The sequence below is a fragment of the Oncorhynchus masou genome, chromosome 25 (assembly GCF_036934945.1).
Source record: "Oncorhynchus masou masou isolate Uvic2021 chromosome 25, UVic_Omas_1.1, whole genome shotgun sequence".
NCBI lineage: Eukaryota > Metazoa > Chordata > Actinopteri > Salmoniformes > Salmonidae > Oncorhynchus > Oncorhynchus masou.
In genome coordinates, this window is record NC_088236.1 from 41,122,914 (window position 1) to 41,141,843 (window position 18,930).

Below are 18,930 nucleotides of genomic sequence, written 5' to 3' on the forward strand. Positions count from 1 at the left end.
CCTCTGGTCTGATGAAACAAAAATAGAACTGACCATCGTTATGTTTGGAGGGAAAATGGGGAGGCTTGAGCAGAAGAACACCATCCCAACTGTGAAGCACGGGGGTGGCAGCATTATGTTGTGGGGGTGCTTTGCTGCAGGAGGGACTGGTGCACTTCACAAAAAAGATGGCATCATGAGGGAGGAAAAGTATGTGGATATATTGTAGCAACATTTCAAGACATCAGTCAGGAAGTTAAAGCTTGGTCGCAAATAGGTCTTCCAAATGGACAATGACCCAACCATACTTCCAAAGTTGTGGCAAAATGTCTCAAGGACAACAAAGGCATTGGAGTGGCCATCACAAAGCCCTGACCTTAATTCTATAGAAAATGTGTGGGCAGAACTGAAAAAGCGTGTGTGAGCAAGGAGGCCTACAAACCTGACTCAGTTACACCAGCTCTGTCATGAGGAATGGGCCAAAATTCACACAACTTATTGTGGGAGGCTTGTGGAAGGCTACCCAAAATGTTTGACCCAAGTTAAACAATTTAAAGGCAATGCTACCAAATACTAATTGAGTGTATATAAACTTCTGACCCACTGGGAATGTGAAAGAAACAGAATCTGAAATAAATCATTCTCTCTACTATTATTCTGACATTTCACATTCTTTAAAAAAAGTGGTGATCCTAACTGACCTAAGACAGGGAATTTTTACTAGGATTAAATGTCAGGAATTGTGAAAAACTGAGTTTAAATGTATTTGGCTGAGGTGTATGTAAACCTCCGACGTCAACTGTATATGGAAGGGCCTACATGTATCAATCTTCACAATGGAGGTGTTTATGTTTTGTGCGAATGAATTGAACATCGCCAAATGCATCATAAAAAAATATTGCGCCTAATTAAGCCAACACCTGATGTTTACAAAGCAGCACACAACAAATTCACTTTCTCATCCATAGCCTAAAAACGCATATCAAGTGCAAGTTAGCTGTTTAGCCCACATCTGAAGGCAGGGGGGCATTTAGGACGTCTTCTTCTGTGGATCACTAAAATATCCTAATGATTATGATCACACTTCCTCAATTCAGAATTTTTTTTGGCAACGCTATACCAACGATGGTTTGGTATGATTTAGAAACCAAGCTCGAGTTATCAGTGTATCCTGTTATAACCTGGACTTCTAGAAATATCTTCACACCTCGAAAAAAACCTCCAGGCTGCCGTCATAACTGTCAATCTTTTTTTCTTAAAATTTTTTTTTAATTACAGGGGGGTCGTTTGGAAAATGTTTTATTCCGTCTGTATCGTCCTCTGGAATAACAGACATTATGGAGTAATACATACATAAGCAACATTCTCTCATAATCCTATTTCGAATAGGGCTATAGCCTTAATAATAACTCCTGCAGAATTAAGCATTTCTTGCAGCAAAATGATACACCTAATGCAGGCAATTTTTTTTGGGGGGGGACAGAAGATCTGTAGGGGTGCTGTCTTCATCATAAAAGCTTCATAAAAGCTGACAGTACTTCAACCAGATAAAATATGCATCGAAGCCAAACTGAAATCTTATCAGAAACACGATCATTTTCACAGCTTTCTTTTTCATTACAACTAGTCAAACTGATGTCATTTGGACATTTTGCACAGAAACTATTTTTTTTTATGTTGTTTTATTCTATTTCCTCCCCAGTCCCTAAACATCTCTGCTTTGCAAAAGATGACAGAAACATTACCGTTGTCAACTAGATTGAAGCATTCATTCTATTGATCTATTAAATTTTTCTGTTGAGCAAGGGTATATTTAGTCTTATAGGGCAACATATAATGACAAAAGAGAAGCTGCATGTTTCTAATTACAGACAAGTTGACTAACAAATAGCCTACCGAAATGTTGGAAACTATTGGCAGAAACCTATCTAAATCAGGCAAAACAAAATCCTGCACCCCCTGTCAAAGAAAATCATTATGCAGTCTTTGACTGTAGCCTATAGCGCTGACACCATGGCCTGCAATCATGGATCGGTATTGTATAGCTATCTGTGGCAACATCTAGCCTATCCTAAAGGACTGTAGGCATTATCGTCCAGATTTTACATTGTAATGTTGGCCTAAATACAGAGGTCTAATTTTAGCCGACTTCACAGTGGTGTTTTGCAATATCACTGTTATTTTAACCTAAAACATTTCAGTGGGGAATATTTCATTAATGCTTCATGAGCTCAGTATGCCTCCTATTGCTTATTTTCTCATCACTATTCATTGTTGTCAACAAAGTGTTGATCTGAGCAATTTACCAATGAACTGACATTTCGGTCATTTTTAAACAACTATAATTTACCGGTTTATTTCTGTGAGCTCAATGCACAGTTTCTCAAGATATCAAGCATGAACTGTGCGAAGTAGTAGAGTTGTAGTTTCCAACAGGCCAATATTTGACATTGTTTAGGGCAGAAAATGTGGTCATTAACTACAATGACCATAATCCATTGCGTGCCTACTTGTCCGATCTGGGAGAGAAGAGACAGAAGATGCGTGATCAAGTGGGAGAGAGTAGTTGCTTCACAAGGAATCTCTAACTGAAAATACATGCTCTAAGTGATTGATAGTTGGTGTTCAGCAGTCATAAAAGTGTGCCTTAATTACTTTGAAGAACTACTAAAATCGTTATTTTGTCAGACAGGATAGGCAGCAGTTCTACAGAGATGATGACTTGGAATTAAATAATAGGCATCAAATAAAACAAATTAAATATTTTATTAAAGTAATGTGAATAATTATGGTTAAGAAGTGATAGGCAGTAATGGGCAGTCAATACCATCATGGAACTTTAATTAATTGTTTTATTCTGTGGTTTTACAGCATTCGACCCACATAATACATAGCTAATTTAAATTTTTACAAAAATTATCAAAGCCAAAATAAAAAAACTTCACAATTTCTTTATAATCAAACCAAAACTGAACCGACCTCAAAAAGCAGTAATCGTTCATCACTATCAGCAAACAACTTAACTTCGATTTGTTATGTTGGTCCTTGAACCTAGTTTCAGCCCTCCCAGTAGCAAACCAAGTGGCAGGGCTGTCATTGACTGGAATATATTAATTAACAATTGTGGCTGTGAGTTGCAGTTGGTTACCTGCTAGATTTCATGCTTGTTGTCTAATAAAATTGTTTATCATTACATGTGGTGCTTCAGCTTTCAAAGGACCAGGCTTCATCTTTCCTGTACTGAATTGGGGGAATGCATCTCCCTGCAAGCTTCAGCCTCCGATTTCGCCCGCCATGGTGGTCGTACCACAACTACTGGTAGCAATCACAGATCTCCCTTCACGGTTGTATTTTTAATTTAATTTATTTCACCTTTATTTGACCAGGTAGGCAAGTTGAGAACAAGTTCTCATTTACAACTGCGACCTGGCCAAGATAAAGCAAAGCAGTTCGACACATACAACAACACAACAACAATAATACAGTAGAAAAACAAGTCTATATACAATGTGTGCAAATGAGGTGAGATAAGGGAGGTAAGGCAATAAATAGGCCATGGTGGCGAAGTAAATACAATATAGCAATTAAACACTGGAATGGTAGATGTGCAGTAGATGAATGTGCAAAGTAGAAATACTGGGGTGCAAAGGAGCAAGATAAATAAATAAATACAGTAGGGGATGAGGTAGTTGTTTGGGCTATTGACAGATGGGCTATGTACAGGTGCAGTGATCTGTGAGCTGCTCTGACAGCTGACGCTTAGAGCTAGTGAGGGAGATAAGTGTCTCCAGTTTCAGTGATTTTTGTAGTTCGTTCCAGTCATTTGCAGTAGAGAACTGGAAGGAGAGGCAGCCAAAGGAGGATCTGGCTTTGGGGGTGACCAGTGAGATATACCTGCTGGAGCGCGTGCTACGGGTTGGTGCTGCTATGGTGACCAGCGAGCTCAGATAAGGAGGGGCTTTACCTAGCAGGGTCTTGTAGATGGCCTGGAACCAGTGGGTTTGGAGACGAGTGTGAAGCGAGGGCCTGCCAACGAGAGCGTACAGGTAGCAGTGGTGGGTAGTATATGGGGCTTTGGTGACAAAACAGATGGCACTGTGATAGACTGCATCCAATTTGTTGAGTAGAGAGTTGGAAGCTATTTTGTCAATTACATCGCCGAAGTCAAGGATCGGTAGGATGGTCAGTTTTACGAGGGTCTGTTTGGCAGTGTGAGTGTAGCATCCTTTGTTGCGAAATAGGAAGCCAATTCTAGATTTAATTTTGGTTTGGAGATGTTTGATGTGAGTCTGGAAGGAGAGTTTACAGTCTAACCAAACACCTAGGTATTTGTAGTTGTCCACATATTCTAAGTCAGAACCGTCCAGAGTAGTGATGCTGGACAGGCGGGCAGGTGCGGGCAGCAATCGGTTGAGGAGCATGCGTTTAGTTTTACTTGTATTTAAGAGCAGTTGGAGGCCACAGAAGGAGAGTTGTATGGCATTGAAGCTCGTCTGGAGGGTAGTTAACACAGTGTCCAAAGAAGGGCCAAAGGTATCCAGAATGAATGGTGTCGTCTGCGTAGAGGTGGATCAGAGACTCACCAGCAGCAAGAGCGACATCATTGATGTATACAGAGAAGAGAGTCGGCCCAAGAATTGAACCCTGTGGCACCCCCATAGTGACTGCCAGAGGCCCGGACAACTGGCCCTCCGATTTAACACACCGAACCTTGGTGAACCAGGCGAGGAAATTATTTCAGAAACCAAGGCTGTTGAATCTGCCGATAAGGATGTGGTGATTGACAAAGTCGAAAGCCTTGGCCAGGTCGATGAAAATGGCTGCACAGTATTGTTTCTTATCGATGGCGGTTATGATATCATTTAGGACCTTGAGTGTGGCTGAGGTGCACCCCTGACCAGCTCTGAAACCAGATTGCATAGCGGAGAATGTACGGTGGGATTTGAAATGGTCTGTAATCTGTTTGTTAACTTGGCTTTCGAAGACCTTAGAAAGGCAGGGTAGGATAGATATAGGTATGTAGTTTGGGTCAAGAGTGTCCCCCCCTTTGAAGAGGGGGATGACCGCAGCTGCTTTCCAATCTTTGGGAATCTTCCAAACACCATGCATAGACAGGTCGGCTATCAGTCTACACCATACAATGTCATGCCACTGAAAATGTATGTACGCAAATTGGGCCTGGCGGCCAACTTCTATCACAAGCTCTCGTCACTAAACAGGTTACTGCTGAACATCATGTCTCTCGTCTTTGAAGCAGTCTCGTAGTTAATCGCCAAAGTAGTTGCAGCACAAGGCGTACTTCCTTCCATATCTGGGGCCAGTGCTCCAAGCTTCAAGATTACTTGAATACTCATTCAACAAATTTGGATTTCCAAGACTCTATTTAGTAGACGATTTTGTGAAATCGTATTTGTAAGTATTACGAGCTCTAGTACTTTCATTTTCAAAAGGGTGAGCTAACATCATGATCCTGCTAATTCATAGCTATTCTCTTCAACGTTGCATCATTATTCACTTCTTCAGCGTCTTAAAAGTTATTTTTACATCACAATTAGTATAACTGGATAAATTGGCTGCACATAGGGCTCATCACTCTCCTATGTGTTTTTATTACATACGCACTAAGAACCCTAATCACATCCTACCCAGCTAACAACGGCTGGTCCCACAATCACCACTTTATTGCATTTTTACGAATTATCTTTGAAAGACAGGGTCCTGAAAAAGGGGCGTTTCTTTTTCTGCTGAGTTTGTATGTTTTGGCAGCCTATAAATTATTTGTAATTCTGTTCCGGACCCCTGACCATACACTCAAGACAAATGATACCTGGTGTAGACTATGTACCCTCACTCTCCAACAACTACTGTAGATTGATTGGTTGTCCTCTGCCTACCTTTCATTTGTTAGGCTCAATTAATCAACTTCATAATGGCTCCACGATACCTCAAATTATAGTTATTGGATAGTTTGTCATTTCATGTGAATAATAATTAGTCATGCATATAGAGTTGTTGGTCATTCATTATTGCTTTGTTCATATAATTCTCATTCCGTAGCCACAGTTGTTGAGTATCCAATTACAAATGTTTGTGATTATTGTAATAGTAAATGAAAAGGTGGTTAATCATTATTACACATTCTCAAATTGAACAATGTTAGGCACTCTACAGGCCTGCATTGTCATGTGTCCCTACCTCCTCACATTACAGCATGTGTGGTTGGATTCTAGGTACGAGCAGACGTAGCATTCAGTCGGTTTCTACGTAGAAGTAGATGCAGATGAAACTAAGATTCTGGTGCTCAGCAGGCCATGCGTCATCATAATTAATTTATCTATTCAAATCACATTACCACATACATGGTTAGGTTTTACTTGCATCTACATAGCATTTGGTTAGGTTCTATGTACAAGCAGACCTGCATTTCATCTAAACACATCAGCAGATGTTTAATTCTGGCACTCATTCTTTGCATGGATCTCTTTTCCATATAATTAATACATTTGTTTCCAATTTCTAGATCCAGTCGTTGCTTGGGACGTGTCCCATCTCCCTGGTTAAAATGTTGCATGGTTTGTCCCTTCTCCCTGGTGAGTAACTCACATTCTTTCTGGGGGTGTTTCGATGCCAGCTGCCTCACACAGGGCTACCAGCATCACAAGATCTGACTCCGAGGATCATCCCTCGGAGATGAGGCCCCTGCCCAAACAATTGTAACAAAATGTTTATACTTTAATTTGGCCATTGTTGTTCATTCAGTTCGCCTGTCCTCGATTGAAATCTAGGTCATGTTGGTTCAATCGGTAAGGCGGTCTAAATGGCTTGCTCCCGTAATAACCGACCGCATGACGGTCAGTTATGGGGCGGCAGATAGTCTAGTGGTTAGAGCGTTGGGCCAGTAACCAAAAGGATGCTAGATCGAATCCCTGAGCTGACATGGTAAAAATCTGTAGTTCTGCCCCTGAACAAGGCAGTTAAACCCACTGTTCTTAGGCCATCATTGTAAATAAGAATTTGTTCTTAATTGACTTGCCTAGTTAAATAAAGGTCAAAATAATAACATATTCACATCGTTTCCTCTCCATGTGCACACACATTTGAAATTGTTTTGATGGTATTTTATGTTTTTGAATAATAAAAGTTACACATTTTCTATGAGTAGTGTGTGACCCTACATTCTATGTGATTTCAACACATACATTCTATGTGATTTCAATGGGTCCCTCTCCATTCTGATTGTTTTATACTGTTGAATTAAACTTCAACCAAAAATAACTTTCGGCATTTGCATTAACTTCTGCACTCATTTCAGATCATTTCCACACGGACACATAAGGCTGTATGATAAGGGCAAAAAAATCCAGGGTTTATTTTTAACTACATGTTGCAATTACAACTTAGATCAAAACAATGAGGTGAACTGTTAGAATCATGGGAAATTCATGAATATTCTAATTCATATTATTATTTTTTAAATGTAACCTTTATTTAATTAGTTAGATGATAATATTGGGCACTTCGAATAAAATGTTGTTTGTCATGACAATTAATTAAAATGCCACGGAGGAGTTATTGTGACAGGGTAATAGGAACCAAAGTCTTGGTCAGTGTTTCCTAGGGAGCCCTATCTTTGGCTACATTAAATGCATTCTCTTATCCCCTTCATGTAGGGCACATATTCATGCTTTACCTATTCCTCTTTGATTTAGAACTGTTGCACAAACAAGGCCTACACCATCACTGGTATTAGGCTGTATAGTTATGTTTGCCTAGCTAGCTAGCGATCAGCATTAGCGGCTAACACGGCTTAGCCACAACTTTCTAAGAAAAGACAAACTAGCTGTTTGCAGAAAGAAACTAATAGTGTAATTATAGAACGCTTGTGGATTTATATCAAGAAGCAAAGTTGAAACAGCATCGTTGTCATCAACATTGTTGCATGTGCTGCATTAACCTCTTGGAACTCCCCATCCCGGATCCGGGATCGTGACTAAAGCCTCAGGCTCATTAGCATAACGCAACGTTAACGATTTCTGAAAATTGCAAATAAAATGAAAATAATGCACCTGCTCTCAAGCTTAGCCTTTTCTTAACAACACTGTCATCTCAGATTTTCAAAATATGCTTTTGAACCATAGAAATTGACTAATTTGTGTAAGAGTATGCAAAGCTAGCATAGCATTTTGAGTAGCATTTAGCACGCAACATTTTCACAAAAACCAGATAACCAAATAAATAAAATAATTTACCTTTGAAGAGCTTCTGATGTTTTCAATGAGGAGACTCTCAGTTACATACCAAATGCGCAGTTTTTCCTGAAAGCGTCTGTGTGTAGGAGAAATCGTTCCGTTTTCTACATTGCGTCTGGCTACCGAAACGAACCGAAAATTCAGTCACCTACAACGTAAAACTTTTTCCGAATTAACTACATAATATCGACCGAAACATGGCAAACGTTGTTTGGAATCAATCCTCAAGGTGTTTTTTCACATATCTCTTCATTGATATGCAGTTCGTGGAAGCTTGCTTTCCTCTCTGTATCCCATGGAAAAATACTGGCAGCTGACTTTTGCGCACCAATTTCAGCGCAGGACACCGGGCGGACACCTGGTAAATGTGGTCTCTTATGGTCAATCTTCCAATGATCTGCCTACAAATACGTCACAATGCTGCAGACACCTTGGGGAAACGACAGAAAGGGCAGGCTCATTCCTCTCGCATTCACAGCCATATAAGGAGACAATGGAAAACAGAGCCTCAACAATCCTGCTCATTTCCTGGATGCCGTCTCATCTTGGTTTTGCCTGAAGCTCACGTTCTAGGGCACGCACAGAAAATATCTTGGTAGTTCTGGACACGTCAGAGTGTTTTCTTTCGAAAGCTATCAATTATATGCATAGTCGAGCATCTTTTTGTGACAAAATATCTTGTTTAAAACGGGAACGTTTTTCATCCAAAAATGAAATAGCGCCCCCAGAGCATCAACAGGTTAACCACGCAGACTGAACTCATGTCTCATGGTCGAGCAACAACAAATGCTCTCCTTGAGTGACAGGGGGCGGGCCTAGGTTTGTGTGGAAAGCAACATAGAGAGAGATGACTCAAGTGGCGGAGTAAACTATAAAAATTGACGTTACACACGGCATACCACATTTAACAAACCAAACATTAAAATACCATTATAGAAGGTAAAGCAAAAACCCAAACCAGTCCTTGCATCAATACTGGTATATAGTAATATCTGATGTTGACATGCTCAAGTCCTTAGCCACGTGTAGAATGTCAGTCACGTATTACTCTATGGCCAATGAACAGCAGCTGAATAATGAAACTTTATCACGCATGCTAAACAACCTATGGGCATACCTGGGCAATAATTACCTTGCTCTCTTCTCACCAATGGGAATACATGTTGTGATGTATTTAAATGAAGGCTTACTCTTGTTTCTCTCACTTGCGTCTTACGACACAAGGTTCACAGCTGACCCTCCACCACCAGATAAAGACCCGTCATCGGAAACTCTTTCTCCCAGCAGGGAGGCACTCACAAATGTCAGCTCTAACTGGACATTAAATGTAAACTCTAGACCTACGTTGTAAAGTACAGTATACTGAGCAAAAATATAGACGCAACATGCAACAATTTCAAAGATTTTACAGAGTTACAGTTTACATAAGGAAATCAGTCAATTGAAATATATTCATTAGGCCCTAATCTATGGATTTCATATGACTGGGAATAACGACATGCAGCTGTTGGGCCTCTCAATGGGCCTCAGGATCTCGTCAAGGTATCTCTGTTTATTAAAATTGCCATCAATAAAATACAATTGTGTTCGTTGTCCATAGATTATGCCTACCCATTCCATAAACCCACCGCTCACAAGCAGGTTGGACATACTGCCACAATCTCTAATGGGGTTGGAAGCGGTTTATGGTAGAGAAATTCATATTCAGTTATTTGGTAAAAGCTCTGGTGGACATTCCTGCATTCAGCATGCCAATTTCACACTCCCTCAAAACGTGAGACATCTGTGGCATTGTGTTGTGTGACAAAACAGCACATTTTAGAGTGGCCTTTTATTGTCCCCAGTACAAGGTGCACCTGTGTAATGATCATGCAGTTTAATATGCATTTTGATATGCTACACCTGTCAGGTGGATGGATTATCTTGGCATTTGAGAGAAATTAGCTTTTTATGCATACGGAACATTTCTGGAATCTTTTATTTCAGCTCATGAAACATGTGAACAACACCTACACTGTTCACGTTACGTTTATATTTATCGTTCAGTCTAAAATATATTTCTTTATAACATCACGTTATCAAGCAGAATCTGCTTCCTCTATTAATCATCTATTATTTATGGATACCAACATGCTATGAAATACATTCATTAAGCTTTAATAATGCTGTATGTATGTAGCTATAATGTCTTGTTCATTGATGATATGCTTACAGATGTGTAATACATGGATGCGTTAATGTGAATCTTTACCTCAAAACAAAATCAAACCACTGAAATACAATGGGGCACAGCAAATGTGCATTGATTGGTTGGTTGGCAGCTAAAGTAAATGTGCAAACTGGGGTAACATCACTTCTCTCAGGCATTACTGGTTCTATCCCATCATCAGTCAGAATCTGGATCCTATTCAGTCATCACAGAATCTAACTGGTGAGCTGTATTAGCAGACGATCTGCAGGTTTCTATGGCGACGGCACGTGTCATTATGTTGCCTCAGTCCCCACCAGCTATCTGAGAGATACTGTAGCTGGTGGGGACTGAGGCAACAGTGACAGAGAACGTCAACAAGCCCATTAATCAAAGAGAAAAACAGATAACTGGTATTATGCATGATCATTGGTTCGCATTTCCCTTCATCAGCATAGGAACCAGTTAGGTGGAGGGATACTGACTAAAGGACAACCAATTAATCGGAATGGCCAATTAATTAGGGCCGATTTCAAGTTTTCATAACAATCGGTGATCGGCATTTTTGGACACCGATTGTGGCCGATTACATTGCACTCAATAAGGAGACTGCGTCGCAGGCTGACTACCTGTTACGGAAGTGCAGCAAGAAGCCAAGGTAAGTTGCTAGCTAGCAGGTAAAAAACAATCAATCTTAACATAATCACTAGTTAACTACACATGTTTGATGATATTACTAGTTTATCTAGCTTGTCCTACGTTGCATACAATTGATGTCGTTGCACCAATGTGTACCGAACCATAAACATCAATGCCGTTCTTAAAATCAATACACAAGTATATATTTGTAAACCTGCATATTTAGTTAAGATTGCCTGCTAACATGAATTTCTTTTAACGAGGGAAATTGTGTCACTTCTCTTGCGTTCTGTGCAAACAGAGTCAGGGTATATGCAGCAGTTTGGGCCGCCTGGCTCGCTGCGAACTGTGTGAAGACCATTTATTCATAACAAAGACCGTAATTAATTTCTCAGAATTGCACATAATTATGACATAACATTGAAGGTTGTGCAATGTAACAGCAATATTTAGACTTAGGGATGCCACCCGTTGGATAAAATACGGAACGGTCCCGTTTTTCACTGAAAGAATAAATGTTTTGTTTTCTAAATGATAGTTTCCGGATTTGACCATATTAATCATCTAAGGCTCGTATTTCTGTGCGTTATTATGTTATAATTAAGTCTATGATTTGATATTTAATAGAGCAGTCTGACTGAGCAGTGGTAGGCTGCAGCAGGCTCGTAAGCATTCATTCAAACAGCACTTTTGTGCGTTTGCCAGCAGCCCTTTGCTGTGCTTCAAGCATTGAGCTGTTTATGACTTCAAGCCTATCAACTCCCGAGATTAGGCTGGTGTAACGTGAAATGGAGAGCTAGTTAGCGGGGTGTGTGCTAACAGCGTTTCAATCGGTGACGTCACTCGGTCTGAGACGTTGAAGTAGTTGCTCCCCTTGCACTACAAGGGCCGCGGCTTTTGTGGAGCGATGGGTAACGATGCTTCGAGGGTGGCTGTTTTTGATGTGTTCCTGGTTCGAGACCAGTTAGGGGCGAGGAGAGGGACGGAAGCTATACTGTTACACTGGCAATACTATAGTGCCTATAAGAACATCCAATAGTCAAAGGTATATGAAATACAAATGGTATAGAGAGAAATAGTCCTATCATTTCTATAATAACTACAACCTAAAACTTCTTACCTGGGAATATTGAAGACTCATGTTAAAATGAACCACCAGCTTTCATATGTTCTCATGTTCTGAGCAAGGAACTTAAACGTTAGCTTTTTCCATGGTACATATTGCACTTTTACTTTCTTCTCCAACACTTTGTTTTTGCATTATTTAAACCAAATAGAACATGTTTCATTATATATTTACATTATATATTTATTGATGTATTATATTAAGTTAAAATAAACGTGTTCATTCAGTATTGTCATTATTACAAATCAATAAATACATGTAAGAAATTGGGATCAGCTTTATTTGGTCCTCCAATAATCGGTATCGGTATCTGCACTGAAAAATCGTAATCATTCAACCTCTAACACAGAACCCAAACTGGCTGTGTGCGTGTGCCATCGTGCGCAGGTTAAAATATTAAAACAAACTCTGAACCAATGACATTAATTTGGGGACAGGTCGAAGAGCATTAAACATGTATGGCAATTTAGCTAGTTAGCTTGCACTTGCTAGCTAATTTGTCCTATTTAGCTAGCTTGCTGTTGCTAGCTAATTTGTCCTGGGATATAAACATGGAGTTGTTATTTTACCTGAAATACACAAGGTCCTCTACTCTGACAATTAATCCACACATAAAACGGCCAACCGAATCGTTTCTAGTCATCTCTCGTCCTTCCAGGCTTTTTCATATTTGAACTTATACGGTGATTGGCATCTACACTTTCATAGTATTACCACGACAACCGGCAAAACACTTCATCTTTCAATCACCCACGTGGGTATAACCAGTGAGGAGATGGCATGTGGGTTTCTGCTTCTATAAACCAATGAGGAGATGGGAGATGGGAGAGGCAGGACTTGCAGCGCGATCTGCGTCAGAAATAGAAAGGACTTCTATTTTAGCCCTTGGCAACGCAGACGCTCTTTGGCGCACGCGAGCAGTGTGGGTGCAATAATTGAATCACATGGATTTCTAAATGTATTTTGCGACACTCGTGCACGCGACGTGTCCTGTCTGATCAGCATGTAATACTGACTGTGTTTAATTTCATAATTCTATAACAATAAATATGTTGGCCCCTTGAAACTGTGTATATTAATCTAGTTCCCAAAAACTTTTAACCTTATTTGCACTTTTGACGCTAGAGTACACTTCTCTTCCATTTCTCTTGTTTAGGCTATATATATTGGTTGCCCCCTATGAGCAGTAATACATTTGACAGCTAATAGGTAACTTGTTAATTGCCCAATGAACAAGGTCACTTCCATGCATAATATGAATCTTTACTGTTGTGTTCTGCAACAGCAAGTGCTGGTGTCATTCTCTTTCAAGTATTACTCTTCATCTCTGCTGTCACAGTGAGGATAAAATCTCATCAAACCTGGCAACCCTCCACTACTGCATAAGGGTGCTTGGATAGAGTCGATTTACACAGTCTTCCCATTAACTCTTGCTACACAGCCACAATCGGGAAAAGAGGGAAGACAGACCAAGGCCCATACACCTTTCCCCATCCCCATGGGCTGTTACAGTGAAAAACAACTAGCGAAATTATGTAAGCCAAGCCGTTGGCTAACATCATCTGTTCACAGTTCCCACTGTGCATTATTAGAGTGAATGACTCGTACACCAAAATCAAATACTGAGAAGTGACAGACTTGAGGCAAGATGAATTCACATTGAAATGCCTTGGTTAAAAAAGGTAGTTCAATATTCAAAACACCCTATTGCAAAATGTCTTGAAGTCAGTTCCCTACTACTGGAAGCAAACAAAGAACCTTGTAAGGCCTCAACGATTTCCCTTGCTATTGTCAGTCTCCTTTGCTAAATATGGACAGTTTGAACACAGCATTTCATAATCACAAATGGATGCATTGTTGGGTACGTTTCAAAATGTTACTCCTTTATAATTATAATTTGTAGTATGTAATTCAGTTGCCAAGAATAGTAATAACCACCATTTATTCACAAAGCTTGATAACACATTCATTACCACCTCATCAATGACAACAGAGGCTTTCCTTTCCTGTTATTTGTGTTGCGTCTCTGTGCACCCAGGTAATAATATGATTGTCTACAATATCTTCCATTCATGTGTGATTTGAGACCATGAAAAATATCTATTAGCCTGGAGACACAAGCGAGAGGTTTCCCTGAGACTGGGCATCATAATTATGCGATATATTGGTTACGACCTTGCTGAAACCTTATCCTAAGTAAGAAGCCAGGCAAAAAAAGGTGTCTGATACAGAAAAGCAAATGAAAGGTGAGCTGTTGCCCACTGTGCCCTACTCCTCCTCTCACCTTATGTAAACACAGGTGTGTGTGTGTGTAGGAGAGGGGGAAGGGGAGGGGGAGCGAGGGAAAGAGAGCGAGAGCCCCAGATACGTCCGGTATAGGCTATTCACATGCTTCCTTCACTGAACCCCACAAGCATAATGTTCTGGCCTAGACCCAGGTATACATTGTACGAAGTGGCACGTAGCCAGTTGGAGAGGGAGAACATTCAAGCATTCACTGCCACGTCATTAGACAAGCCATATCCAAGCTAACACAGGAGAGAAAGAACGAACTAATACAAACAGAGTGTAAGAGTACAACAAATCATTTCCAGGTGTACGTTCACGATCGGATCCAGACTGGTGCTGCACATAGATCTCATTTGTGGGTGATATCCTTAGTTTGGCAGCTTGCTACTTGTAAAAAGGTTAGCCGGTGTAGTGGTAACACTTTTTATTAAGGTCTCTTAATAAACCATCGATAAAGAGGTTACTTCCCATTTGTTGATATTTGTTCCTTCATTTGTAAAATGTAATTTACGCATTTATAAACACTATTTTAATTGAACTGCCTTTTTCAGCATTATTCACATTTTCATTTAATTTAGTACAGATTAGCCTACATACTTTAATAGCAGGTAAAATAGCACTACATCCACTCATGTGTATTTGCTATCCATCATTGCAAATAAGATGAACATTGGGACAAGGTGTAAAATACATTTCAAAGTCGAAAATATTCTTAGAAGTTATATAAAGACAATTTTAACTAAGCTGCCTTTTTCGTCAGCATGCTAGGCTAGCTAATGCTAAAGCATCTGGCAGCAACTCACCCCAAAGCTAGGTGTAAGGGGTGCGTGTTGGTGGTAGGGAAGTCAGGCGCAGGAGAACGAACTTGGTATAAACGGAGTTGTTTAATAAATGCTGAAACATTTACTCCAAAACTCCAAAACAACCAAAATGTACAAAATAACAAAGTGGGTACAAAACCCAACACTAAATAGCACATCACATACAAACAAAACAATCCCCGACAAGGACATGAGGGGAAACAGAGGGTTAAATACACAACATGTAATTGAATGTAATTAACATGTAATTGATGAAATCAGGTGTGAAGGAAGACAAGACAAAACCAATGGAAAATGAAAAAATGGATCAGTGATGGCTAGAAGGTCGGTGACGTCGACCGCCGAACACCGCCCGGACAAGGAGAGGGACCGACTTTGGCGTTAGTCGTGAAACTAGGTGTCACATTTTTATGGTATCCAATGGGCCGCATAAGTATCAGCTAGCCTAGAGACTATTTAGAGATTACTTAGAGACATTTACAAATGTAGGAATAATGATTAATAAATGGTAAGTAAACTCTTTACATTACTGTTTATAAATAATTCATTAAGGGACCTTAATATATAGTGTTACCAATGTAGCTAGCTAGTTAAGGCTGTGACTCAAAGGCAGATTTACAGACATCGCACTACACTTGACTTGTAGAACAAAGTCTACATACAGACTACTTTCTATTCCATTTTTTACTTCTGATGCATGTAGCCTAGTAGCTGAACGTTCATGATGCTAAAAGCTCAACAGCTGGCCACTGCCTGTCTTCTATAGCTACTATTTGAATTGAAATGGAAAACAAAAAAAACAGCTCACTTTTAGTGATTCAAGTTCCATTTGCTTTCAGCAACCTCCTCTGCAGGGTGCTCAAGGGTAAATAAAGGTCAAAGGTCAAGGTCAGAGGCGTCTGTGCTTTTTCATATCAATAATAATTATATTATATCACTGTATCACTCTGCTCCACTGCAGTTTAAGCGCTGAGCACTGAGGAGCTGAAACGAATGTGGGATCTTGGGGGAAGCGAATCTCAGTAGGGCCTCTCAAGACAGGCAGGTTTTTAATCACCTGGTGGGTATGTGCTCTACTGATAAGGTTGCTGACAGGCCTTTATGAAGATCAGGAGTAAGCGACGGGAGTTGAAATCTCTCCTTCATTCAGACACAGACTTGATTTGATGTCTTTGTTTGCGTGACACACGGGTCTCGCCCTTTTATGACACCAATAAAGATAGAGTGAGTCCTCTGATAAATAGACAAAACCGACTAATCACATCTCAAAGAACCCCTGAAGACAGGAGAGGAAAGTAAACGTGTTTCTTTGATCCATTATCGGCCTACTACACCAAGTATGTGGTGCTTAACAATCTGACCTAAAGACATCTGGGAAAGATTGAAATGATTTGATGAAGAAGATGCCGATGATGAGAATATAAATACTGTAGGAGAAACCCTTATTATTGAAGTGATAATAATTTGTTGTTGTTGTTGCAGTTTTAGCTTATTTTAGACTTCTCTAGGGTGTTGCTGTTTCCTCCATTTTTTAACTTCCAGAATATCTTGTCGAGACATTTTTGAAGAAGGTAGTAATACTAGTAAACACAGATTGTGTCAGTTAGCATTGCATTCAAAACCATGGGTAAAGAACCGTGTTTGGGGTGTCAAAAAATAAACTATAGCTTCCACACACAAAACATGCACTATACCTTTAAGATGACATTGATTTCTATGCAACGACTCTTCAATGGATTGATTGAACATACCTATAGCTTATTTAGTTAGTAACATAATTAGATGTCACTACGACATTAGAACGTGGCTTAAGAGTCTTGAATGACTGCATTATAACGCATTTTACTTGATGTTAAACATTAACAATAAATGGGTTTAACAACAGCCAATTTCCCTTATGTTTTACAAAAACCCATATGAGTTTGGGCCAATCTGTTGATGAAGGCTCAAATAATAAATGGTCCCTATAGGCTAGAGTTCCATGACTGGACCCTATAGCCTAGAGTTCCATGACTGGACTTTATAGGCTAGAGTTCCATGACTGGACCCTATAGCCTAGAGTTCCATGACTGGACCCTATAGGCTAGAGTTCCATGACTGGACCCTATAGGCTAGACTTCCATGACTGGACCCTATAGGCTAGACTTCCATGACTGGACCCTATAGGCTAGACTTCCATGACTGGAGCCTATAGGCTAGACTTCCATGACTGGAGCCTATAGGCTAGACTTCCATGACTGGAGCCTATAGGCTAGACTTCCATGACTGGAGCCTATAGGCTAGAGTTCCATGACTGGACCCTATAAAAAAAATATTATTTATACTATATAGAATACCCTAAACCCCTAATTAAACACTTCATTACTTCTAAGAATATGGTCGACTTTGAAATAGATATTACACCTTGTCCCAATGTTCATCTTATTTGCAATGATGGATAGCAAATACACATGAGTGGATGTAGTGCTATTTTATCAGCTATTAAAGTATGTAGGCTAATCTGTACTCACAAAACGAAAATGTGAATAGTTACTGTAAAAGTAAATAACTGAAACAAAAACAAAAAAACATAGCCAATCTAGTCAGAGCGGGCCTATTTTAGCAATGTCGAAAGTTAACTCATAACCAAATAGTTCGTTTTTCTGATTCGATCATTGTTGCAGGCTGTCAGGTAACACCCACCTCCTTCTTGACGGTGCACAGTAGCCTCTGACGCATCTCTGCTTCTAAAACATATCAGAAAAGGTGTCATGTCATTTATTTTACCTTACGTCGACATCTTCAGGACATGATATACACATAATTTGGTTATGTTTTAAACGGTCGTGTTTTCACTTACCTGCCATTGCTGCTGCTGTTGTTGTTGTTGGCATGGAATCCGGTCCCCTTTGCGTAGCTCCTTCACACAGAGACCATCAGTTCTATGTGGCTATATCGAACCGGAGAGCACTGCTTGAGGCTTTACTCACACCTCTTAAAGCTACAGCAATCACTAAATTCGATTCTTCCTCCTCCGGTCCACAGACTCTTCCCAGAAACACAAAATAAAACTGATACATGTGAAGAATAAAGTGACTATTTTATACGTTTGCCGATATTTTTTACATTTTATTTTTGGGTTGTCTAACTCATCAAAGAGACAGTGCCATTTAGGCATAATGTAACCTATTAAATACTGAATAGCCTGAATTTGTCCAAACAGGTACCATATTCTTCACATGGCCTTCTTCTGTAAAGTCAGGAGCGTATCATGAACCATTAATTTCCATAATAATTAAGCATTCTAATAACTGAGCCCTGTCCTGCAGCAAATTTGGTTTCAAACACACGGAAGCTTTCCCTCACCAATAAGATATTTTGCTAAGCAACCCCCTGAAACATATTAGCAGAGCAAATTGAGCTCATCAGTAGGTCTGGTGTCCTGGTCTTACAGCTTCCATCTCTGGGGGTAAATGGCATCATATACTGTTGGATAAATCTATATAGCTTTTTATAGACATTGATCTGGGCTCACTGGAAAATAATCCACCATGTTCCTGGGGCACTATAAAAAGCAATACAAATCACAAGAACCATTTTGTGTTTTCTAAGCTTGAATAACTCTGTGATGGTCAGGAATCGTTCAAAAAAGCTGTGGAC

At 39.9% G+C, this 18,930-nt stretch overlaps 1 protein-coding gene across 1 annotated transcript in view; it reads right to left on the minus strand.

The window, feature by feature from the left end:
• LOC135514339 (small G protein signaling modulator 1-like) overlaps nt 1–18,212 on the minus strand; it is an 87,508-nt gene extending 69,296 nt beyond the window's left edge. The window contains exons 1-2 of the mRNA XM_064937759.1: nt 18,131–18,212; nt 17,974–18,017 (exon numbers count right to left, since the gene is read on the minus strand). Coding sequence (XP_064793831.1) covers nt 17,974–18,017; nt 18,131–18,164 — 78 coding nt within the window. The 5' untranslated portion in view covers nt 18,165–18,212. The remainder of the gene's footprint in view (nt 1–17,973; nt 18,018–18,130) is intronic.
• Between the last annotated feature and the right edge of the window lie 718 nt (nt 18,213–18,930).